Source organism: Culex quinquefasciatus, chromosome 3 (genome assembly GCF_015732765.1).
Source record: "Culex quinquefasciatus strain JHB chromosome 3, VPISU_Cqui_1.0_pri_paternal, whole genome shotgun sequence".
Lineage (NCBI taxonomy): Eukaryota > Metazoa > Arthropoda > Insecta > Diptera > Culicidae > Culex > Culex quinquefasciatus.
Window position 1 is genome coordinate 17,554,672 of NC_051863.1, and position 27,229 is coordinate 17,581,900.

Genomic DNA, 27,229 nt, shown 5'->3' on the forward strand with positions numbered 1-27,229 from the left:
GTCAAATAATTTAAAAATCAACTTTCAAAATTTCAACTTTTCTGAATAATTCCAGCTTAAGGACCCCAATTCATGGCCAAAATAATGACCCTGACGAAATTGGTCAAAACTATCCCATAGTTCTAACCATTTTAAACAAAGTCCCTTAGGGGGTATATCAAATAATAAAAAAATCAACTTTCAAAATTTCAACTTTTCAGAATAATTTTAGCTTAAGGACCCCAATTCATGGCCAAAATAATGACCTCGACGAAATTGGTCAAAATTATCCCATAGTTCTAGCCAATTTTAGCAAAGACCTTTAGTTGGTATATCAAATAATTAAAAAAATCAACTTTCAAAATTTCAACTTTTTAGAATAATTTTAGCTTAAGGACCCCATTTCATGGCCAAAATAATGACCTCGACGAAATTAGACAAAATTATCCCATAAATTTAAACATATTTAACAAAAGAAAAAATAATAACAGATTGTGTTATGGACACTTAGAAACTTTTGCATTTGTGCGATTTATGGTAATTTTATTTCTAAGTCAGTATACCGAACGAATACCAAATTTTGTTATTAGGAGAGTTTTTGAAATTTATAACATTTCCTCTTATTAGCGTGTTATTAAACATTTTCAATATAATATCACTTCAATACCAAATTTTGTTATTTTATCAGAAACTGTTATTTTTTTTTCTTCTCGAAGTTGAACGTCAGGATAAAATAATAACACTTTTTGTTATTTCAACAGGATTTGTTATTGAAATATTATTAATTTTGTTATTACCGTCTGCCCGGGTAGTGGTTGGTACTAGCAATGGTGGCCGACAGCTATAAAGTCAATTTCGTTTTTTTTATGGCCTATAAGCAATGTCAAAAGCCATGGTCCCGCCCAATCAAAACACGAAACAATCATTTGAAATAGTTTGCTATCATTTTGTTTTTCTTTATTATTACTTAACTCGCACTTAAACGTCTAAACAACTCGCACTATACACTATACACAATCATTTGTCCTAATCCTAGGCGTCTAACCTTTCTTATTTTTGCTCGTTTGCCTTTTTTCTTCCAACCTCACTTCTTTCAAAAAACTTTTTTCCTTTTTTTCGCTAAGATCACTTGAGTGCCCCCAATTCATTCGCTTTTTCCTTCCGTCAATGTAAAGCTCGCCAAAATCTAGTTTTCAGTTTCGACTTTTAATTTGTTTGCGCAACCAGTAAGCTCTACTCGCTAAAAAAATTACGGTTTGTTTCTACACAAAAAAATTTATTTACACGACCAAAAACTGCAGTCCTCGCTTGCAGATTCGTCTTTAACTTCTGTATTGCATTTTTTGAGTAGATAAATGTGTCTGTGTTTACTGTTGCTTTTGCATTAGTTTGACTACTAAACTAAACTGTGTGTCGATATCTCAAGTTCTGGATAAAAAAAAACGAGCGAAACAAATAGAAAAAGGAAACAGCTACTCTCTAGTATCTTCGTGTTCAGCATGTACTTGCTAGAATTCATAATTTTTTGTGTTTGTGTTTGTTTCTTTACATAATAATAGAGACCACATTTAAAAACAAGGAAACCGCGCGCCTAATCCGGCCGGTAGATCGGCGTCTTGGGTATAAACTCTATCAGCAGCACGTACTCCATCATCGAGTTGGAGTCGCACTGCTGTTTACTTAACCGCCAGTGCAGGCCCAGCTTGTGGTACAGATGACTATTCTCCCACTCGAGCAGTTTGTTCATCGTGTGTTGTGTCTGAAAAAAAAAATCTCATTTTAATGCAAAATTTTTAACAAAAAAAAAAAATTAATACTCACCCTCTTGCTCAGACATATCACGGGCCACAGGGAGCAGCCGAGGGTGCAGCAGCAGCACACGCACCCGCAAAACAGCCACTTGACGTTGACGGGGAGCGTCTTCTTGAGGACGGCGTTGATGCGCTGGATGGTGGCCTTAAACTCCTCGGGGGCGACGCGCGACACCAGACCGGCTGGGAACTGCGCGTTGAAGCGGTTGCTCAGGCCGAAGCTGCACACGTGGGAAGGAGAAAAGGGGAGTTTAACGTTAGAATTAGTAAGGGTGAAAATAGTTTAACGTAGAACTACGTTTCGACAGGAGGTACTTTGGTGCGGTGGAGAATTTTACTTATACCCTTAAAATAAAGGAGCATCATCCAATAAACCAACATATTACTAAAAAAAATACTTAAAAGTCATTTGCGCAACTCTCTACGAAATCGGCCGATTTCGACCATTTTTATTTTTTGTATTTTTTTATTTGACTCAAACTTTGTGGGGGCCTTTCCTATGACCAAAGAAGCTATTTTGTGTCATTGGTTCACCCTTACAAGTCTCCATACAATTTTGGCTGCTGTCCATACAAAAATGGTATGTAAATATTCAAACAACGGAAACTTTTGAGTGAATTTTCTGATCAATTTGATGTCTTCGGCAAATTTGTAGGTATTGTTGAGGACTATTGAGAAAAAAATAGGTACACGGAAGAAAAATTTGCCGATTTTTTAATTAACATTTTTTTACAAAAAATCAATTTCCCTAAATACGTATTTTTTGATTTTCGAGATTTTTTTATATGTTTTAGGAAACAAAAACCCGCAACTTCTGAGCCATAGAGGAAGATGGTCATAAAATCTGCCACCGAGTTATGAATTTTTAAAAAAATAGTCATTTTTGGGAAAAATCAAAATTTCATGCAAAAACAAATTTGATGTAATTTTTTAAAGGAAAATTGAATTTCCAATCGAAAAGAACTTTACAGATTTTTTGATAAAGGGCTCCGTTTTCAAGATATATCCACTGAAAGATTTTTAAAAATAGTGAGCCTGAGTGACCATTTCTAAAAATATTTTTTTTTAAAGTTCAGAAAATTTGCTATAAAATTGTCTTGGAGACATTCAAGATTGGACCTCGGGTTGCTGAGATAGAGCCGCTTTAAGAAAAAGAAACACGAAAATTGAAGTTTTCTAAATCTCACCAAAACAACCCACCATTTTTCAATGTCAGTATCTCAACAACTAATGGTCCGATTTTCAATGTTAAAACATGAAACTTTCGTGAAATTTTCCGATCTATTCGAAAAAATTTTAAAAAAAAAATTAAATCCAGAATAACATTTTAAATGAGCGTAATATTCAATGTTTGGCCCTTTTAAAATGTTAGTCTTGATAAAAAAAAACAAAATATTTTTTTCAAAAATATCGGAAAATTTCACAAATCTTTCATGTATTAACATTGAAAATCGGACCATTAATTGCTGAGATATCGACATTAGAAAATGGTGAGCTGTTTGGGTGAGACTTCGAAAACTTCAATTTTCGTGTTTCTTTTTTTTTAAGCCGCTGTATCTCAGCAACCAGAGGTCCAATCTTCAATGTCTCTTAGACAATTTTATAGCAAATTTTCTGAACTTAAAAAAATATTTTTAGAAATGGTCACTCATGGTCACTATTTTTAAAAATCGAAAAACTGCAAATATTTCGCTAAAATCGAACTTTCGGTGGCTATACCTTGAAAACGAAGCCCTTTATCAAACAATCTGTAAAGTACTTTTCGATTGTAAATTCAATTTAGCATTAAAAAATAATGTCAAATTTGTTTTTGCATGAAACTTCGATTTTTTACAAAAATCACTATTTTTTCAAAGATTCATAACTCGGCGGCAGATTTTTAGACCATGTTTCTCTATGGCTCAAAAGTTGCGTGTTTTTGTCCCCTAAAACATATCAAAAAATCTCGAAAATAAAAAAAATACGTATTTTGGGAAATTGAGTTTTTGTGAAAAAAATGTTAATAAGAAATCTGCAGTTTTTTTCCGTGTACCATTTTTTTCTCAAAAGTCCTCAACAATACTTAAAACTTTGCCGAAGACACCAAATTGATCAGAAAATTCATTCAAAAGTTACAGATATACGAATATTTACGTACCATTTTTGTATGGACAGCTGCCAAAATTGTATGGAGACTTGTAAGGGTGAACCAATGACGCAAAATAGCTTATTTGGTCATAGGGAAAGCCCCACAAAGTTTGAGTCAAATCAAAAAATACAAAAAATAAAAATTGTCGAAATCGGCCGATTTCGTAGAGAGTTGCTCAAAACCAACCAAATTATGTTGAACTTTCAAGCTTCCTCTTAATAAACATTTTTTGATAGTTTGGTAAGTTTCAAAGTGTAAATACTAAACGAATATCACAAAAAATTGATTTTTTTAATGTTCTAAAAATTTTCAAATTTGCAATACGGGTATCAAACGATTCAAAATGTTGCATGTATTTTAACTGTTTTAGAGAATTTTCAATGAAATACTCAATTTTTTACAAAACACCGTATTTTCGCGAAAATACTCAAATTTTTAAAATTCGCAATGTGGGTATCGAATGATTTGAAATTTTGCATGTATTTTTACTGTTTTATATGTTTTTGATTGAAATACTCATTTTTTTTACAAAATACCGTATTTTTTTCAAAAATACTAAAACTGTGAAAAAAGGCGATTGTCCACGATCCATACAATTTTTTTTTATTTTGTGCGGACAATTGATCACGAGGGGAGGGGGTGGGGGTAAAAGATCCCTAAAAAAGTGTCCACGTGGTTTATGGATGGTCCCTACATGCAAAATTTCGAATCGTTTGACACCCATATTGCGAATTATGAAAATTTGAGTATTTTAGAGAAAATACGGTATTTTGTAAAAAATATTCAAAAACCCGATTTAATATTACCAGAGGTGAAATAGAGCCTTTCTTACAAAATGATGAAACTCCGAGAAATATATTGGTGCAATTATTTTTTCAAAAAAATAATGATAACATCCAGTGAGAATTTTACCTAAAGCTTCGAATCTTTTAAGGCTAAACCTCAAATGCCATTTTTTTCAATTTCAGAGGTACATTATTTGTCGCAAGACATTTAAATTTAATTAAGAAAATCATATTGGATTGACATTATTAGCAAAATAATAAAGGGTACTCAGTCTATAATGTTATTCTATGATTAACTTAAAAAAATATGTATCGCTATTGCACTTTGCCGATCAATTATGAGAAGCCAGAAAGAACACTTTCACGCGCAGCGTAAAAGCGCTGGCGTTGAAGCTGTGTTATCTGTAAAATAGTCCAAAAAATACCTCTAAAAATGGCTTTGACCACATTTACTGGTCGAAAATTGTGAATCGAAAAATAAAATGTTCGTCTCCGACCCCACGGCTACAGATCTGGCTTTTAAAAATTGTGGGTTTTACGAGCGGTTTTCCAGTGATGGAAGACACAAATTTTTAAGAGCGGATACAGACATCGGCCATGTATTTCAGAAAAAGAGCTCTCAAAAATCAGACTTTGAGTTCCGGGTTTCGGGCCAAAATTCAATCGAAAGAGCGCATCTAAACCTTCAATTTAGTAATAGGATTTTTTCCTGGGACAAATCCTCGCCGTGCACGATTTTTTTTAGATTTCGCGTTTTTCCAAAAGCAAACCTTAAACCTTTCTTTTGTAAGAAAGGCAAAAATAGTTACAGTCTATAAAAAATAAAGTGAAAAAAAACGCCTTTTAAAAATGTTAGTCTTGGTTTAAAAATTTTGAAAATATTTTTTTCGAAAAGATCGGAAAGTTTAACGACTGTTTCATATTTTAACATTGAAAATCGGACCATTAGTTGCTGAGGTATCGACATTGGAAAATGGTGTGTTGTTTGGGTGGGACTTAGAAAACATCAATTTTCCTGTTTTTAAACCTTTGCATGGCAATATCTCAGCAACTAAGGGTCGTATCAACAAAGTTCAAAAATGCAAAATGTAGATAATTTTCTCAGCTTTCCAAAAATATTTTTTTCAAGAGTGGGCAAACATGTGCACTAATTTAAAAAAAAATAAAAAAATACGACTATTTTCAAAAAAGTCACCTAAAAATGGATTTAACTTGAAAACGGTGCACTTTATCAAAAATTTTGCGACCAATTTTTCGATATTTTTTAAAAAATCAGCATTGATTCAAAAATTCATAACTCGCTCAAAGATTTTTTGCACAACCTGGACATTTCTGAAAAGTTGGCATTTGATGTCCTCTAAAACATATCAAAAAATTAAAAAAAATTAAAATAGTGTTTTTTGCAAATCAAGTTTTAGTGACAAAAAGTTAAATAAAAAATCAACAATTTATTTTTACCGTGCATCATTTTTTTTCAGTGTATTCCATATCCATACCTACAACTTTGCCGAATACACCAAATCGATCAAAAAATTCGTTCAAAAGATACAGATTTTTGATTTTTCATACATCATTTTTGTATGGCCAGCTGCCAAATTTGTATGGAAAATTATGTATGTATGTATGTATGTATGTATTAGTACCCCCGTCTTGGCAGGACTTGGCCATGACCACAGTATGTTTCAACTGAGACGGTTTGGTTAGTAACCGACTTATATCTTAAGGACCTTAAAAGATTATCATTCTCTATCCAACTATTTGTTATGATATGATAAAATAGACAATGACATTCATGTGACTTGGGCCAGGCGATCCACGACTCCCTCATCCAGTCCATAAAATATATGAAGGCCCTGGGATGTTATTTTTTGAGAGGGGTTAGTATTTTTTTTGGGGTTTGTTAGGCGTTTGAAACATATAAGGTAAATATAATAAATATAATAAGTATAATTAATATAATAGATGTAATACATATGATAAATTGAATAAAATAATTAATATAATATGTACAATAAATATAATAAATATAAAATATATAATAAATTAAGATGAAATGGGAAATACATGGAAAATAATGAAAGATCAAAGAAATAAAAGTTGTAAGATAATACAAGTTGTTTAGAAGCTTAAATTTCCAAAATGTATCAAGCAGCTATGATCAAATAATAAGCAACAGCTAGAGCTAAAACAGAATTAGAGAAAAATGTAGGCGCTGGAGAAGAAAAACTTCAAAACATGTGTCAACGTTTGTTCTTACTGATAGAAAATTGTCCCAATTTTGGCAGCAATATTCTTAAAATGCTGTCAAAAAATGATTGATAGATATTGATAAAAACTAACATAGCAAATTACCAAGAATTAATTTAAATAATCTGTAAGTACAGTTAAGCAAATTTTATATTGGTGCCAATATCGAGACAATTCTAGAAATTAAACTATAAATTTAATGAATGTAGTCTCCCCAGGGATCCTGAAATTTAAAGTTAAATAAAATGTATCAATCAAGCCAAAATCGTGACCAGTTTTTAATTAACAAAAACTTCAAAACATTTGTTAAGGATTATTTTTATTTTGTAGATATAATGTCTCAGTTTGACTGCATAAAATTTAAATTCCTTTAATTTAAAATAAAAGAAACCATGCAAAACAAAAAAAAATTGCTGGTCACTGAACTGCAAAGCATTCAAGCTTTAAAAAATACAATAAATTTTTCGATTAATTTAAACTTATTAAAACAATCGAGCAAACGAAATATTGAGGCCAAAATCGAGACATTACATCTATTACAACTGTATATAATTGTTAAAAATCTTCCAGTTGGATCCAATAGTGAGCCTGAAATTCATTGAAACAATTTATACTCTATACAATGTTAAATGTAACCGCCGGATGGGTCCAAAATCTGTAAACAAGAATTAAGATTATATATTCATGTAATGAAACTAAGACACCATTCAAACCGACGTAGCATTTTAGACAGAAGTTAGAATAAACACTTTTTACTTGTTGTAACTAATACTGCAACGCATTTACTGTTATAAAACATTTTTACCATATAATAATATGATATAACCATATTTTTTTAGATAGTAAGGAAGCTGCCAAATTTGTATGGAAAATTATATGGACAAACTAATGATGCAAAATGGCTTCTTTGAGCATACCGAAGGCACCAAAAAGTCGGATTAAAATATACAAAAATTAAAATTTAAGAAAAAAGACCGATTTCGTAGAGAATTGCTCGTATGCAACCATAAAGCTTTCGAAAATTATAACTACTGATAAACAGCAAAAAATTATGTAAATTTGGAAGGTGTAATTTTAGAAGGTTGAATATTATCTCTTTAAAGATGTAATTTTAGCTCAATTCAGACCGAAAAAGCGACATTACACCAGAATAGTGGTAAAATTACACATTTTCAGAGGTAAAATTACACATTTTTTCTGACATAAAAGATGTTCCCCTTTCCAGATGCAATATTACCATGATTTTTTTCTGTGTAGAACAAGATTTCTAAATTAAAAACATGTGACTAAAAAATTCAAAGAAGCTCTTACATACACGCTAAACTAATCGACCCCTGTGCGACTGAACCTTCCAGGTCAATAAATCGACTAACTGGTTTCCTCTCTATCTCTCCACAAAGCAGCAGCCCCATGTGGTCCGATCGGGGTGTGCGTTTGCTGGGTGATTGTATGTCCCTTTCACACTCACTTAGTAATGACCTCGACGACAGGCGTGAAACCGAAAACTATCCAATAGTCTCGCTGCAGTAAACCTTTGCTCGTTCGACAATGTTTTTGTTTATTTGTATTGACTGAATTAAAATTTTAGGATGTTTTCTGAGTTTTTTTTTGCATTTTTTCCGCAATGTAATACCACCTTAAGAAGAAAACAAACCAAGCTGCGTCAAACCGTCAAGGTTTCACCGTACTCGCCCAAAATGAACCAAAAAACCACACGCCGGCCGTTTCGCCCTGCCAGCAAGTAGGTAGTGCCGTATTGTTGGCCGTATAAATGTATATTTACGCTAGATATTACATCACAACCACGGCCGATAAATTCGCGTGCTCTCCTGACACTTTAAAGCCAGAGCAAGAGGGAGAAGTGGGGAAAGTTTTTTGCTGGTTTTGAGATTTTGGCACCGATTCCAAGGTCACATTACGAATGGGGTACAAATTCGTCAATGAAATCGTTGCAATTAGGTGTTTTGTTGCATTTGAACGGAAAATGTGCATTTTAAGTTTAAAATCACGCTTGAATGAGCACATAAAAGTAAAATATCCGTGACATTGAACCATTTGAAAACTTCCGCCAGAAAGGTACTTCTCATTGCATCATGGCCTACTTCGCTTGATAGTGGTGGTAGTCGATGGCATCACATCACACTCACCTTGATTGGAATATTAATTTTTCTCACTTTTCTTTTTTATTTGCTTATATATTCGCTCCCGGTGACCTCGTAGGAATATGGTACGGTTTTTTGTCTATTTAAATTTAAACTAAATTTAATTAACAAATTTAGTTAGAATTTTTGAAAAATAAAGCGTACACTTTTACACTATTAAATACTTTTCAGATAATTTTAATAAATCCCGAGCAGACGGAAATAACTTGGGAATAACATTTTTTGGCTTTTGAAAATACTAGGCCAATAACATTTTATGTTATTTAAAACAAGATTTGTTATTTGACGTTATGATTTTTTTGTTATTGGATTGTTATTGTAATAACAGACTAATAACATTTTTAGTTATTCTTCGAACAAAACTTTGTTATTATTTTTTGTTATTTTAACAACTAATCCGATCATCTCAATAACAGTTTCAGGTATTCTTCCATAACAAAAAATGTTATTCCAAAGTTGTTTTTGCTTACAACCAATATCAGACCAATAACAAATTTTGTTATGATAACATAAACGGTTATGAATCACTTATGCAAAAATGGATTTTTCATGGAGATTCCATAACACTTTTTGTTATTTTAACAATATTTGTTATTGAAATGGCATGAATTTTGTTATTACCGTCTGCCCGGGATGTTAAAATGCTTTCTGATTGAGTTATTTTAATGTTTTTTTGTAATAAACAAAAATCACCACATAAATAACTTTTATTAAAGAGCCTTTGTAAAAAAAGGTAATTTTCTGAAAAAAGTTTTCTTTTCTGCAAAATTTTATGTATTGTATGAACAGCTGACAAAAGAGTGTTTATTCAAGCTTTGTTTTCTACAATTCTCTTTATATGTAGCTAAAACTTTGCCAAAGAATTGAAATCGAAATATCTTTGCAAGATTTGGATGACCACCCCTTTAGCATAGATAGCTCTGTTTTCAAAGCGATGAGATAGCCGAGCGGGCTGGGGCGCGGGTTTAGTAAGCTGGACATGAATATTGCCGGTTAGATACTATTTTGGGATGCCACATTTGTCTTTTCTTGCGCATGCCAGGGGTAAAATTCACCATTTTTTCGGTCATCAAATCTTTCACCATTCCAAGATTTAATATTACCATGTTTTTTTTTCTTGTGTAGATTATACCTAGGACTTTTCAGGAAAAAAATAGTCACGCCTAAAAAAATATCCATTTCATCTTTTCTTTTCACTTTTCTCTCGCAATTTTGACAGCAAGAAAACTAGGCTACCGCTCGTTGTTTATTTACATTGCCAATTTCCAGTATTTTTTTTTTTTTTTTTGATAGCAATAATTTAGTGCGAATAACAAGTTAGTGAGAATTGCTCAATTTTTTTTAAAGTTAGATTCCCAAACACTTATGGGTCATTCCAGGTCAACTAAGTACACTTTTGGACTCGACCTCTACGGGTCTAGCTCATTTCCCCGAATGACATTTCCCCGAATGCCATTTCCCCGAAAATCATTTCCCCTAATTGGTCACATCCCCGAATACCACTTCCCCTAATCAGCCACATCCCCGAATGCCATTTCCCCGAATATCATTTCCCCTAATCGGCTATATCCCCGAATGCCATTTCCCCTAATCAGCCATTTCCCCGAATGCCATTTCCCCGAAGTGACACTTACGCCAATTAAAATTACCCGAATTTGCATATCCCCTAATCATCATTTTCGCTAAAGCCTTTTTCCATGACTAACAGTTATTTTCTTTCTCAATTTTTCTCAGCTTTTTCGGGTATGTTGTTGATTAAATGTTGTTAATTGGGTAGTAAAGCCCTTTGTCAATTTTTATGAACAACGGTAAGAAACACGATTAATAACCATTTCTGATAACTTTTTTTTTAATTTTTATGCAAAAAAAAGTTATTGACAAGACAACATTTTTTCGATGGATCAACTATGGCCTCCCTGGATCGAGCTGTCAAGTAGAAGTTTTTCTGCCAAGAAGGGCCGTGAAGTGAATTTTTAGAAATTGAATTAAAAATCCATTTTAAATCCTTTGCGGTCGTTCAAAGGGTCATTGTACTTAGTAAAGCTTATTTTTCTTGTGAACAATAATATCACAAATTTAAGCTTAATTTTAGGACCCAATAACTAGTTTTTTTGATGTTCAATTAACATTTGTATTCAACCGCATGATTAGATGCTGTTTTTGAGAAATTTGCAAGGATTTTTTTTCGAATTTTGTTCAAGAACGCAAAAATTGAACAAATAGGTACATAAGGCTGGTACAAATTTCAATTGAAGTTTTTGTTGATTATACTTTTCGCCAAATCCCAAACCAGCAATGTGATTGAAATGATCAGTGTGAACGGAGTTTTACTGATACGGGGTACTACGAAAATCGCACGGTATGATTTTGAATCATAAAAAATAACAAAACTTCTATTACATTATTACTATCATGTCTATAAGAAAAAGGTATTTGTTTTGAGAATATATAAAAAAATTCATTGTATTTGAATGAATAGTACCAAACCTTTCAACACCCTTTCCCCCCTAAAATGCTACGTCTGTTCTGAATGAAGCCAAAAAGAAAGTTGATCATTCAAGGCCAATACGAACCTTTCAAGAAATATTATATGTAGTTTGATGTGATAAAAATTGCCATCATTTTTTTTTCTTATACAGTCGACTCTTTGGCTGTCGATCTTCTCGATATCAATAATTCTCCATCTATCGATGAATTCTTCAGTCCCTTCAATCTGCATACTTCAATTATCTTCATTCCTCGATATTTTCCCTTGCTTGACGGATCTCTTCCTCGACTGTCCCTTGGATTCTGTTTGCTTTAAAAATCTCTTCCGATTGTCAATAATTTCAGTTTTCATGGCTTGCATAAACATTTTTCTTGGCGAAACGAAGCTTTAAATGGTGTTTGACATTAGTTTGTTTTTGTTTGATGGACGTTGCCATGATTCTCTTCCTCGACGGTCCCTTGGATATTGACAAGCAGAGAGTCGACTGTAAAATGCTATTTCCCTGAACGCGGTCAAGCCGAAATGCCCGGTGCCCAGGAGCGCGCGCGCTCCGGGGCACCGGGCATTTCGGCTTGACCGCGTTCGGGGAAATGGCGTTCAGGGAAATGACTATTCAGGGATATGACTAATCGGGTAAGTGGCATTCGGGATTGTGGCCCATTCGGGAAAATGGCATTCGGGGATGTGGACGATTAGGGGAAATGGGAAATTCGGGTAAATGGAATTCGGGGAAATGACTATTAGGGGAAGTGTCTTTTCGGGGAAGTGGCATTCGGGGAAATGTCCCTTCGGTAATATGGGTTTCGGGGAAATGTCATAGATTCGATTGGACCATCGCTCTATTTTTGGCATCGTCCTCTTTTTAGACGATTTTCTAAAAAAAGTTTCTTTTGATCATAACTTTGCAACTATTTGAGCAAAACACTTTCTACAGGGTGCATTTTATAGAAAATCACCCCCTAATATTATATGTTAACGTTTTAAGTTTAAAAATTAACTTTTGACCAATTCCTTATATTTTTATTTTTTTTTATTTTATCACCATCGTGTTCCCCGGACAGTTTTACATCATAATCAATATAAACCTCAAACTAAAATGAACTATTGGCGAGAAACAGCGATTTTACTGAAAAAAGTTTGAATTTGCGCAGCACTCGGAAGTAGGGGAAATAACCCCTTCCTAATCAAACACCTATCTTCGTCATATGAAGAGTTTGATGCTCGATTAAAGCTCCAAAATTACTATTTAAGCTATAAACTTTCCAGTAACAGCACCGCCTCAAGTTAGCACGCAAATTTATGCCACTAACTGGCCAAAAAGATCAAATTTAATGCACTTTTGATCATTATTTCTATTTTGCGAGACCATTTCTCATCATTTTGTTGGCACACACATCCACACGCAAGATGAGACCTGACCTGCTCAACAAAAGTCGCCATCAATATCTTTTCACTTGCGCTAACGTTTTCAAAGCGCTTAAGATATAAAATTGCTTCCAACTACCGGTAACATGTTCTTTTGAACATAAGTTAGTCACTCGCTTGAAAAATAATCCCAAAACAGGTAAATAATTAGCAAGCGCCATCCAAAAAACAAACGCGCCAAGTGTTTTGACGTTTGACCTTTGACGACCCATTCCAATCGAAGGCTGGCGAAAACCGAGCGAGAAGCGAAGGCAAATAAAGAACAAAGGGTGGCCACCAACACCACCAGCAGCGCCTGTTGGAGTGAAACTTTTCGTGAGTGTTTGCTTTCATCATTTTGGCAGCACTAAACAGACCCAAAAGAGCGTTGGAAGAAAAGAAGAACAAAGCTAAAAATAGGAAAATGGGCGAGGCCCAATTCACTCGACTGATTAGAATGCATTTGGGAAATATTTTTTTTAAATGCTTGTAACAGAAAAAGCATAACTTTTAATAAATGTGAAAATAAACAGAAATGTTCACAAAAAGTTGCTCTACTCGTTGGTGTACTTGGTTTTAGTAAACTTCAAGGAACACTCCAGATTATCCAGCATCATTCAAACACGACCGCTTATTAGGCTTAAAATGGGTATATTTCCTCTAATTATTAAAGCTGAGAATATTTGAAACAATTTTGGTTCTAAATGTGAGAAAATCGCTTCGCTTGCAGACGGTGATTTTAGCGGTGAACATATGGGATTTGGAAGACGGAAATTTTTGATGCTCCAACAGGGTAAGGGAAAATCTCCACGTTATCCACAAGTATGTTTCGCTTTGTGTTGGGCGGTTTTTTTCTGGGAAGTTCTGAGGAGTCACCCTAGGCGAGTGATAACGACCGTTTGCATTTTTATTCGAATTTTTCGTGTGTTTTGATTTGTAATGGGAAATATTTCAATTCTTCTCGTCTTATTGGAAGAACTCTATCAGTCGCCCAAACTATTTTTAGCGAAATAATGTAGATTCATACTCTGAAACTTGGGAAATCGAACTATTTCAAAATTTGGGTTTTACTACGAAATGAGAAAAATTATCAATTTTTGAACCTTTTCAAAAGACGTTCTTGATTAAACAAAAATGAAATTATTGTTATTTAAAGATTTCAAAATAACACAAAGGATTCATTTTTTAACATTTAAAATCGAACCAGTAGTTTCCGAGATATCGTCGCTTGAAAATCATAGCCTAAATATATGCACACTTAGAAACAAAAAACTCATCGATTCGAATTCTTAGTGAGGCTGTACCTCAGAAACTTATTGTCTAATTCGGTTTTTAAAAATGATTTTGTATTTTTTGTCCGTTTTTTTCGACATTTTCAAAAAAAAATTAATACCCGAGCAGACGGAAATAACTTGGGAATAACATTTTTTGATATTTGAAAATACTAGTGCAATAACATTTTATGTTATTTATAACAAGATTTGTTATTCGTCGTTATGATTTTTTTGATATTGGATTGTTATTGTAATAACAGACTTATAACATTTTTAGTTATTCTTCGAACAAATCTTTGTTATTTTAACAACTAATCCGATCTTCCCAATAACAGTTGGAGTTATTCTTCCATAATAAAAAAATGATATTCCAAAGTTGTTTTGGCTTTTAACCAATATCAGACCAATAACAAATTATGTTATGATAACATAAACTGTTATTAAACCCTTAAGCACAAATAGATTTTTCAAGAAGATTCCATAACACTTTTTGTTATTTTAACAGGATTTGTTATTGAAATGGCATGAATTTTGTTATTACCGTCTGCCCGGGTAAAAACATCTAAAAAATCGAAAATTAAAAAATGCGTATTTTGGAAATGAGCAATTCTCTACGAAATCGGTATTTTTCTTAAATTTTAATTTTTGTATTTTTTAATCCGACTGAAACTTTTTTGGTGCCTTCGGTATGCCCAAAGAAGCCAATTTACATCATAAGATTGTCCATATAATTTTCCATACAAATACAAAAATTATGTATGAAAATTCAAAAATCTGTATCTTTTGAAGGAATTTTTTGATCGATTTGGTGTCTTCGGCAAAGTTGTAGGTATGGATATGGAATACACTGAAAAAAATGATGCACGGTAAAAAACATGTTGATTTTTTATTTAACTTTTTGTCACTAAAACTTGATTTGCAAAAAAACACTATTTTTTATATATATGTTTTAGAGGACATCAAATGCCAACTTTTCAGAAATTTCCAGGTGGTGCAAAAAATCTTTGAGCGAGTTATAAATTTTTGAATCAATACTGATTTTTTCAAAAAATCGAAAAATTGGTCGCAAAAATTTTTTAACTTCATTTTTTGATGTAAAACTAATTTTGCAATCAAAAAGTACTTTAGTGAAATTTTGATGAAGTGCACCGTTTTCAAGTTAAATCCATTTTTAGGTGACTTTTTTGAAAATAGTCGCAGTTTTTCATATTTTTAAATTAGTGCCCATGTTTGCCCACTTTTGAAAAAAATATTTTTGAAAAGCTAAGAAAATTATCTATATTTTGCATTTTTGAATTTTGTTGATACGACCTTTAGTTGCTGAGATATTGCCATGAAAAGGTTTAAAAACAGGAAAATTGATGTTTTCTAAGTCGCACCCAAACAACACACCATTTTCCAATGTCGATATCTCAGCAACTAATGGTCCGATTTTCATTGTTAAATTATGAAACAGTCATGAAATTTTTAAACCAAGACTAACATTTTAAAAGGGCGTAATATTGAATGTTTGGCCCTTTTGAAATGTTAGTCTTGGTTTAAAAATTACCCTGGAACCCTGAGCAGGACCCAAGAGAAATTTTGCATTTTGCAAATTTGCCAAGTTGCCGAATTGTGCTGCGCCTTCATGAAAAATATATAGTGCCCTCAGGAGGCCCCAAGGCGCCCAGAATGTCACTTTGACGAAGACCCCAAATCGACCAGAAAATTCCATCACAAAATACAGAATTTCAAACATTTTCATACCTATGACTAGTCCCCAAAATTGTATGGAGACTTGTGTAGCAGTATTAATTGGTACCCCGTTCTGTGCTGGTCCAGGTACATTAAAACATTCTTCAACATGCTGCGAATCAAAACAATACCGTCTACAACTACAAATTACTCAATTTTTCTCATTTTTGTCAAGTTTAATTTGAGATTAAAAAGTGACTCAGAACCTAACCAAAAACAACGTTTATTTATTTAGCAAATGACGCTACTCTAAGTGCAAGCTGATAACACCTTGTTAGACCAACCAAGATGAACTCACTTCGAGTCACATTCCGTGCCACTAAACTCTGAGATAGTCAGTCAGACAGCAAAGAGGCAATAATCAACAAGTGCATTAGCTTTCTCACATGCGAAGTTCAACGGTGTCACCTACACCAGGTTCGTTATCAGGAAAATTCAATCAAAGCTTTTTCAAATGTACTTCTACTCACACTGTCATGTTTCCGGCGCCCCGTATCACAATCGGATCCGGCACCATCTGGACATGGGCCTCGTCCAGGTCCTCCGGCTCGGCCAGTTCCTGCTCCTCGTAGATCGCATCGAAGTCTGCCATCTCTTCCTGATAACTGATACGCCAAGCTCACTCCAACTCACTTGCACCACACTCTATTTCTCTCTCTTTCACTCCCCGTGCGAGGGCGATATTAATTTCCTTTGTTCTTCCGACCACCTTTTTCACTCTTCTTCAGCTAGTGGCCTGGCCAACTTTGACCCGATCCTCGCCCGCAACGCACACCACCGATCGTAGTAACCGTGGATGCCGCCGCCGTCGTCGTCGCCTCTGTTGTTGTGCTCGGGTAAACAAAAGCTGATGAGACATTTACGACACCGCCGACGACGTCGACGCAGGAAGAAAGGAAAACATTGCCGTCCCCTCTCTCCCACTTCCACTCTCTCGCAGCACCCCCTCTCTTCAATCAGCTGTCCTGTCAACCCCGGAGCGCCGCCTGCTTTGTCCGTCACCACCCACGCACACTTTTCCAAACAGCTGATGGTTAACGATCCCGACGATCTCCTTGAACTCACTCACTGGGATTCAATCAATCTGCAGAACATTCTGCCCCCTTTGAGGTGAGGCATTTTTATTCTCTCACTTGATTTGATGCGTAATTTCAGCGCTGCTGTTGACGCAATCGGTTCTTTTTCGCCCACGAATTTAATAGTCACGTCAATCTGTAAACAAAAACAAGAAACACATTAGAACGAGGTTGCTATCAGACAATCCAAATGCAAAAAAAAACTAACTTTGAAATTTAAGCTTCCAAACACCAAAACGCTCTGCCAAACACAAAAATTACATCGGCAGACACGGACTGAACAGAAAACCCCACCAGGCGGCACCACTACTACACCCGACCACCAGACGGAACACAACACAGTGCCACCAGTGCAGCTCAGTTTGCCATCGGGCCAGGAGGCCATGAGAATGAAATGTGTGTATAGATGTAATACCGACTGGGTTGCTAGATTGAATCAATGAACGGAGGTATTGGTGATGCTTTCATTGATGGCTGTTGTTTTTTTTTGCATTTTTGTTCGATTTTTGAAATATTTATCCCGGGCAGACGGTAATAACAAAATTCATGCCATTTCAATAACAAATACTGTTAAAATAACAAAAAGTGTTATGGAGTATTCTTGCAAAATCCTTTTTTGCATAAGAGTTTAATAACAGTGTATGTTATCATAACAAAATTTGTTATTTGTCTGATATTGATTGGAAGCCAAAACAATTTGGGAATAACATTTTTTGTTATGGAAGAATAACTCCAACTGTTATTAAGATGATCGGATTAGTTGTTAAAATAACAAAAAATAATAACAAAGATTTGTTCGAAGAATAACTCAAAAGGTTATTAGTCTGTTATTACAATAACAATCCAATAACAAAAAAATCATAACGACGAATAACAAATCTTGTTATAAATAACATGAAATGTTATTGGCCTAGTATTTTCAAATATCAAAAAATGTTATTCCCACGTTATTTCCGTCTGCTCGGGATACCAATTAATTTATGGCACCAACGATATGTTTTAAAATATGCTTACCTATTGAGTTTCAATTTATACAATTATTTTGTAATTTTTTAAGCATACTGAAAAAGGTCTTCTGCGTCGATGACTCTCAACACTCTTCTGTTGTAATGGCCAGGCCTACTACGTTAAGTTAGCCGTTAAGATGATTCGTTGAGACGGGCTGAGTTTGAGCATGAATGTCAAACAGCAAGACAAAAAAATGTGAATCTACAGGGAGAAAGAAACTTGGGGATTTTCCGCTAATAATGCATTCTTTTATTTGAGTAATAAATTGTTAGGGAAAATACCTTTTTTTTTGTCTGAGTGATTTTTATTACGAAATCAGAATTTGCGTCCGAACTTGGTCTAAATGGTAATGATTTTGAGCTACGCTCTGTTGAGATATTGTTAATTTCAAAATTAACAAAATGCTCAAATTTTCAAATCTGTCACTTGAGAGCAATTCCACATCAAATAGGGAATCGGTTGTACCCGACCCTCTCCGATTTCAATGAAACTTTGTAGACATGTTATCCTACGCTTATATAAACCATTTTTGTGTATATGGAGTCAGAGCCAGTTACGCTCGATAATGACATTTGAGAAGGGCGTTTGTGTTTTCAATATTTTTGTATTTCGTAATTTAAATAATGCTAATTACATTGCTCATAATTGAAAACATAATATTTTTTCAGTGTAGAAAAGTAACCTGGATAGTAAATTAGCTTACATCTGTAAGCCCATACAACCAATTGAAATGTGGTCACAGACAAACATATGGTAAATTGGACGAGCTTTCTGGTAAAAATATTTTCGAGACTGAAAAATCATGTCTGTCATATAGAAATTGCCAAAAACCATCGAAAATCCTATTTTTTCAACATTTTTATTTTTAAAACTGCTGTAACTTTACAAGGATTGGACTTAGGACAATAGTCAGTATGGAGACTTTTATGTAAAATTGTCTGGAGAATCGACTCTCATGTTCGGTTTTTGAACATTGTGATGTTTAGAACACTTTTGAAAAAACAGTTTCAGTAAGTGAAAAAATCGTGGGCTCATCTTCAAATTTGACTTTTAAACTTAAAAATCTCATAAAAGTGGATTGTTTTTTTGTTTCAGTGTATTTTTTTTCGGAAAGCCCGTCAAATTCGAAAAGGGTCGAGAAAAAAGTACCTAAAAAAAATCCTGTTTTGGCCTGGAATTGCTCTTAACAGAAAACGAACATTTGGTAACATTTCATTGTGACAACGATTTTTTTGATAAACAAACAAAGTAGTGAAAAACAACTTTTTCTGTCACTTTGGTTCAGGGCAATTGAAACTCTCCACAAAGTCAACCGATTTCATGAAATTTTAATTTTTGTATTTCATTTTATTTGACTAACCCGAACAGACGGTAATAACTAAATTCATGCCATTTCAATAACAAATACTCTTAAAATAACTGAAAGTGTTATGGATTCTTCTTGAAAAATCAACTTTAGCATAAGAGTTGAATAACAGTTTATGTTATCATAACAAAATTTGTTATCGGTCTGTTATTGGTTGAAAGCCAGAACAACTTTGGAATAACATTTTTTGTTATGGAGGAATACCGCCAACTGTTATTGGGATGATCGGATTAGTTGTTAAAATAACAAAAAATAATAACAAAGATTTGTTCGAAAAATAACTTAAAATGTTATTAATCTGTTATTACAATAACAATCCAATAACAAAAAAATCATAACGGCGAAAAACAAATCTTGTTATAAATAACATACAATGTTATTGGCCTAGTATTTTAAAATATCAAATAATGTTATTCCCGCGTTATTTCCGTCTGGTCGGGAAAGCGATGGCGCTTTCCTATGGCCCAAGAAGCCTTTGCATCAGTGTTTTGCCCATACAAGGCCCATAGAAATTTAGAAATTGATACACTTTTACTACAGCCAAATTTAAAAGGGAAATGAACACCTAAATATGTCAAAATTCTCAACGCTGTACTAGATCCAAACATAGCATTCTTTCTTAAATGGTTCTTAATTATTTTTAGATACTATATTTCTTTTCGTTTTAATACAAATATGTTGGCATCATTTGTTTTTGATTTTTTGAGTTAAATTATGTTTTAAAAAATTTACAGATCTTTCATCTGTTTTGATTTGTTGAAGATTTATTGTTTATTCTATGTCCTCTTGAATTTTGGTTTTCTCCTTTTTATTTTTAAAATTTTCTCAGTTTTTTATTTTATAATTTATTTTGTTATAATTAATTTATTTTGCTTCATAATTTATTTATTTCTAGTTTTTTTCCTATATACAAAAGAAGACATTCATTGTGTCCCTCTCACACCTTATGTCTATGTCCATCGGAGTTTTTTTTTAGTTTATGATATATTTTTTAATACAGTTTAGACTCGATTATCCGAAGGCCTCGGAAAAATTTCACTTTGGTTAATCGAATCATGAAAAAAAATGTTTTCCGTTGTCCAATTTTTGATTATCGAGCGCTAAAATTATTTAGAATTTTTAAATCAAAATCAAAAAATTAACAAAATGCATTTTATTTTTTAAAAGGTTATCAACAATTCAAATTTGATTGAAATGGGGTCGTAGAACCCAAATTTTATGTTTAAAACAAGAAAATGAAAAAATACGATTTTTTTTTTTTGTTTGTGATTATATTTCGAATAATTGAGGCTTCGGATAATCGAGTCTGGACTGTAATTCAAATTTTTTATCTTTAAAGATTTTTTTTTAATTTCCTTTTAAGAGCAATTCCAGCTCAAATCAGGAATTTTTCTGATACTTTTGTACCCGACCCTCTCCGATTTCAATCAAACTTTGTAGACATGTTATCCTAGGCCTATAAAAGCCATTTTTGTGTATATGGAGCCAAAAGTACTCGAAAATAACATTTGAGAAGGGCGTAAGGGTTATAAATATTTTTGTATTTTATAATTTAAAAATTACTGTATCTCGAAGCCGTTGCGTCGTATCAAAAAGTGGTCAAAGACAAACTTGTAGGAAATTGGACGGGCTTTCTGAAAAAAATACACTGAAACAAAAATACACGACACATCTATGAGATTTTTTGATTTTTAAGTCTAAAACTTAAATTTAAAGGTGATGTCACGATTTTTTTTTTTTTTTTTCGTCACGATTTTTTATCGTTCAAAATTTTTGAGGAAATAGCCTAAAATGTTACCAAAAGACTGACGAAAAATGCAGGATGGTATGTCTCTCCTAAAAAAATACAAAAATCAATTACTAAAACAGTTTTTTTGAAAAGTGGTCTAAACGTCAAAATTTTTAAAAACCGGTAATGGCAATCGATTCTCCAGACAATTTTACATAAAAGTCTCCATATTGACCATGGTCCTATGTCCAATCCTTGGGAAGATACAGCGGTTTTAATAAAAAAAAATGTAGAAAAAACGTGTTTTTTTTTTGTGGTTTTTGGCAATTTCTATATGACAGACTTGGTTTTTCAGTCTCGTAAATATTTTTACCGGAAAGCTCGTCCAATTTCCCATAAGTTTGTCTTTGACAGCATTTCAATTGGATGTAAGGGCTTACAGATATAAGCTTATTTACTATCCAGGTTTCTACCACACTGAAAAAAATATTCTATTTTCAGTTATTAACAATGTAGTTAATATGGAGACTTTTATGTAAAATTGTCTGGAGAATCGATTGCCATTACCGGTTTTTAAAAATTTTGACGTTTAGACCACTTTAAAAAAAAACTGTTTTAGTAAATGATTTTTGTATTTTTTTAGGAGAGACATACCATCCTGCATTTTTCATCAGTCTTTTGGTAACATTTTAGGCTATTTCCTCAAAAATTTTGAACGAAAAAAAATCGTGACATCACCTTTAAATTTAAGTTTTAGACTTAAAAATCAAAAAATCTCATAAATGTGGCGTGTATTTTTGTTTCAGTGTATTTTTTTCAGAAAGCCCGTCCAATTTCCTACAAGTTTGTCTTTGACCACTTTTTGATACGACGCAACCGCTTCGAGATACAGTAATTTTTAAATTACAAAATACAAAAATATTTATAACCCTTACGCCCTTCTCAAATGTTATTTTCGAGTACTTTTGGCTCCATATACACAAAAATGGCTTATATAGGCCTAGGATAACATATCTACAAAGTTTCATTGAAATCGGAGAGGGTCGGGTACAAAAGTACCAGAAAAATTCCTGATTTGAGCTGGAATTGCTCTTAAGTTTTTTTTTATTTAGATTTTTGTTGATTTTTTTATTGAATTGTGATTTTTTTATTTTTTTTTATTTATAATCTTTTTTATTTTTAATATTTTTTTTTTGATTATATGTTTTTTGAATTTTTTTAAATGGCTTAAAAAGAGGAATTTTTAAAAATAATTTGGTATTTTTTGTTATTTATGTTTTTTTTTATTTAATAAAAAGTTCTAATTTTTATCTCAACATATTTTTTTTAAATGATTTTTTTTTTGGTCGCTTGTAGATGCCGATCGTCGCTTGTAAATGCATCATGACAGCTGACCGGAAGCACATTCAAATGTCGCTCAGTTTCAGTCACGGTCCGAATCAGTAAAATTCTCAAAATCCGTAATTCCTTCCTTCGTAAATTTTGTGCTATATTCTAGGGGACCAAAATATGCATTCGCATACTATGGGCCCAAATTTTGCCGCCGGGTTTTATTTTTAAAAGAAATAGTTATTTAATAAATGTATTGATATTCAATATAAGCGCTAAAAAAGATAAAAAAAATGATTTAACAAATAATAAACTAAAAATAAAACAATATTGAAAATCTAGAATTGCCTTATGGCCGAATCTCAAAGCGCTGATCCTTGAAATACCGAAAATTAAAAGGACGGATTTTGTTTTATGTTCAGAATAAAGAAAAACAGAGGGAAAAGCCATAAAAAATCATTTAATTTTCTGACAAAAAGAATCTTAATTTCTGAAATTTAGAAATTCGCGAATACAACTATTCACAAATAAAATTAAATAATTCGAAAATTCAGAAATATAATTAATAAATAAAAAAATAATTCAAATGTTCTAGATTGTTGAAATTTTCTAGATTTTTGAAATTCAAAAATTTGGAAATAAAAAATCAAAAACTCTAAAAATTTTAATAATAAACATTCAAAATTCAAAAATCTTAACAAAAAAATTTGATTTTTTTATAGGTTCAATAAACCAAATTTCCAGTTATGGTTTGGTTGAGCGTTTTAGCAGAATGCATTACTGTTCTCGAGAATCAGAACACTGATGAAGTCTGCAAGTAGTAGACGAAAAATGTATCTGTCAAGATATTAAAAATAGATAGCGGAATTAAAAGGAACAACTCGTCTCTTTGTATTCATAGCAAATTTCCAGTTTTTTGCTTTTTGGGTGTTTTTGAAACAGCCTTGAGTCAGGGGTTTTTAAAAAACACTCAAAAAGCAAAAAATGAAATTTGGTTCATTGGACCTTTTTTAAAAAAAAAAACCTCCAGAAATTAAAAAAAATTCAAAACTGCAACTATAAAAAATCCAAGTGCACAAAAAATAAAAATCAAAAATTTCAAATCAAAACCACAAAAGAACCAGGGAGCAAAAAAATACTATTTCAAAAAACTTCAAAATTTCAATGAAATTTTTAGTGCAACTACTGAAATCAATTTAAAATGCATTCCCCTGATTTTAGAATAATGCATGTTTGGAAACAATAAAAAATCTTTTGAATTTTTGAATTTTTGATAATTTTTGTAGTATCGAAAAGTTAAGTTCCGTTAAAATGATTGGTTTCGTCAAATCTTACATTAGTTTAAACTAATGATTGCAAAACAATTGAACTAGCATAAAATACATTTTGAAAAACTTGTTTTTATTAAAATGTTGATACTATGCCTTCTTATATAATTTTTTAGGTATTCTTATTTTATTTTAATTTCTAGTTTTTTTTAATATTTGTTTTTTTTTACATTCACTTGAAATTGTACAAAGAAAAGATTTTTTTTCGGTCGTCTTGGTTCTTCCAGCTTTGAATTTAAGGTTATTTCAAAGGAAACTAGAAATCTGGTAAATATCAGACTTAGCGAATATGTTTATATTAAGTTTGTTCTACGAAACACACCGTTACATATAGTAGAAATATTTGATTTATATAAGTTTGTTGCATAATATTTAAATTTTTCATAACTAAATTATTTTGAAAATAATTTTACGTAAGCTGTATTTTGCATATTTTTTCAACTTTTTTTATATGTCAAAGCGAGTCTGGAACCGGAATCTATCTGAGCAATTTTGTTAAAATTCATTTCCTGCCCTTGGAAAACATCTCAAAACATTTTTCCCACACACGAAAAATCCAATCCCAGCAACCTTCAGCTGCTATCTATCATCGAGCACACTTTTATGTTTTCAGCCCATCATCACCGACCAAGGCCTACTGCTCGCTGTCGTCCCTGCGGCCAACGCAAGGGGGTCCAAAATTTCTGTTTGATGTCTTCCGACACAGAGGCACGGGGCCACCTCGGATGCGGGGAGCGCCAAAGAGCGGAGGTTCTTTGTTTCGTCACAGGAACCAACGAGTTGCACACACAGATGCATCGTTCTCTCTCATTCTTTTTGCTGGTATGAAGTAGGTATGTGGACTCTGCCACAAAACCATAACAGAGGCTCCTGTAAAATGCGCACTTTCGTTTGTGTGTAAGTTTATGATGATTATGATTACCTCGTCGAGTGTAAAAATCGTTCAGATTTTGCAAGCTTGGTCAAACATTATTCGCTCCACATACACAACACAACACACACTGCTTTGACTTTGCCTCCATGGCCTGCTGCTGCATCCAATTACTTCACACTGCTGCTGACTCGGTTGTATTTACTTTGAGTCAATGGTTGCTGCGTTGCTGTGCTAGCAGGCAGGCCTTTCGTAATCGTGTCCAAAGTTTTTTTGTTTCGTTTTGTTCCCCCCTGCACAGCCTACTGCTGCGTCTACTTGCTTAATCCGACGTTTCGTAAAACCGAGAGTCTCATCCAAAGGGTTGAGACTTTTTCGTACCTTTCAGCCTTCAGCTTCTTCAAAAACACACACCCCCGCAAAGAACTGCAACCTTGGCGGGGTCCTGGCAGCAATTCTTGCAGGAACAACCTTCGCGACGACACTCTTTTTACCGCACTTGTTTTGCAATTGTTGCCACCGAAATCACATAAATCTGTCCCCCAAAATGCGTCGAGAACCGAATTACAACACACTCTGCTGCGCCACCGAACCAAGTCTGCTCTCGGTCTTGTCTCTGTCTGGTCTTTCTTCTCGTTTGCGATCTTTTTTTTTTGGTTTGGTCTTGTGTGTTTGCTAAATCGCTTTGAGAGCACAAAAAAAAAGTCAACCAAAAATCATTCGCTGCGATGAGTTTTAAAGCTGACAGCGAGAAACGTCAAACTGGTGCGATTATAAAATTGGTTAGAATGGGTAGGGTGTGGCGTCGATAGTTGGACAGTCTGCTTTTGCTTTTGAATTTTGTAGCTGTTGCACTGAGTTGTTGAAATTTGTGCCACATGTGTCGATACATGCTCTTCGAAAGTCAGTAGACTCTCAAATGGCATGTCGCGATGCCGCTTTCTAGTTTCCAGCTGTTGACCGACAAGATTCATTTTCTCGATTTGTTACAATAAGGCTTTCTAGTCAGAAATTTACCAATACATTCAAAGTATGTTTACATGACAGCTGGACGTTTGTTTGCATCAGGTTTCCTATCTCTTTCTAGCAAAAAAAAATTGTCAGGTGACTCTTAGCTGGTTTTTTTTGACTGACTGCCCGATATGTCAGCCAACATACTTCGCAGGGCTGTGACAGCTGCAGCTCGATCATTGTTTGCATCAGGACACTGTGACGAGGAGTTCGTCATTTTTGAGTTAAATTATATTTTTTTCACTGGGCCTAGAAAGCCTTATTAGGTTTGCTAGGCCCAGTGAAAAAATATAATTTAACTCAAAAATGGTGAACTCCTCGTCACAGTGTCCTGATGCAAACAATGATCAAGCCTTGGATCAAGCTGTAGCTGTCACAACCCTGCGAAGTATCCAGATTTTTAAGCAAAGATGGCGTTCGAATGGTGAACGCCCGAAATGTCAAAATCACGCAGTGGTACCAACATTACGAAACAAGTGTGACACGGTATGACAGCCATACTTTTTCTATAATGTTGGTGCTACTGCGCGATTTTGACATTTCGGGCGTTCACCATTCGAACGCCATCTTCACTTAAAAACCTGGATGTTGGCTGAAAGACCGGGCGGTCAGTAAAAAAAACAGCGAGAAGTCGCCTGATAAAAAACTTTTGCTAGAAAGAGATAGGAAACCTGATGCAAACAAACGTCCAGCTGTCATGTAAAAATACTTTGAATGTGTTGGTAAATTTCTGACTAGAAAGCCTTATAGAGTTATCTACGTGCGCATGTATTGCGTGTACGTACACGAAAAAAAGTGAGGTTAAATTTTGTACCGTCTAGCAAAACAAATGGCGTGCTAGTGTGCGTGAGAGCGGGCTTAGATAACTCTATTTGTAGGTCTGCAGGATCTAAAAAAAACAAAAATAAAATACATTACTTACTTACTTTTACTTTTACTGCTCGTACAACCTCCGGGTCATGAGCTGTCTCCAGATGCGCTGCCACTGAACTCGGTCCTGGGCTGCTACTCTCGAATTCGGCTGCGGAACTCCCACACTTTCCAGATCTTCCTCCACTTGGTTCAACCACCTTGCACGTTGCGCCCCCCTCCGCCGCGTACCAACCGGCTCCGAATTGAACACCAACTTCACCGGATTGATAGTCTGGTTCGGTTGGCGCGCATCCAGCGCGTCCGGCATTCTTGCGACGTGTCCGGCCCACCGGATTCGGCCAGCCTTGGCGAACTTCCGAATATTTGGCTTGCCGTAGAGTTGCGCCAGCTCGTGATTCATCCTTCTCCTCCATACAGTGTTCTCACGCACGCCGCCAAAGATCGTCCTAAGCACTCGCCGTTCAAAAACTTCAAGCGCTTGCAGGTCCTCCTCGAGCATCGTCCACGTCTCGTGCCCGTAGCGGACGATGGGTCTTATCAGCGTTTCGTACATGGTACACTTTGTACGCCGGGAAAGATGCCCAGACCGAAGGGTCTTGTAGAGTCCATAGTAGGCACGACTACCG

General features: G+C 34.0%; 1 protein-coding gene across 4 annotated transcripts; it reads right to left on the reverse strand.

Annotated features, from left to right (window-relative positions):
• Positions 1-904: 904 nt before the first annotated feature.
• LOC6046219 (cysteine-rich hydrophobic domain-containing protein 2) lies at positions 905-25,384 on the reverse strand. Of its 4 annotated transcripts, XM_038263213.1 has the most exons (5): positions 25,101-25,384; positions 18,103-18,297; positions 16,483-17,224; positions 1,801-2,011; positions 905-1,738 (listed from the first exon to the last, which is right to left on the reverse strand). In XM_038263213.1, exons 3-5 carry the CDS (start codon positions 16,602-16,604, stop codon positions 1,571-1,573), a joined length of 501 nt encoding a protein of 166 aa, XP_038119141.1. In that variant the 5' UTR covers positions 16,605-17,224; positions 18,103-18,297; positions 25,101-25,384; the 3' UTR covers positions 905-1,570. The 4 variants fall into 4 exon arrangements, with proteins under 4 accessions (XP_038119141.1, XP_038119138.1, XP_038119140.1 ...); XM_038263210.1 differs by lacking the exon at positions 18,103-18,297; XM_038263212.1 differs by lacking the exons at positions 18,103-18,297; positions 25,101-25,384 and adding an exon at positions 24,771-25,088.
• Between the last annotated feature and the right edge of the window lie 1,845 nt (positions 25,385-27,229).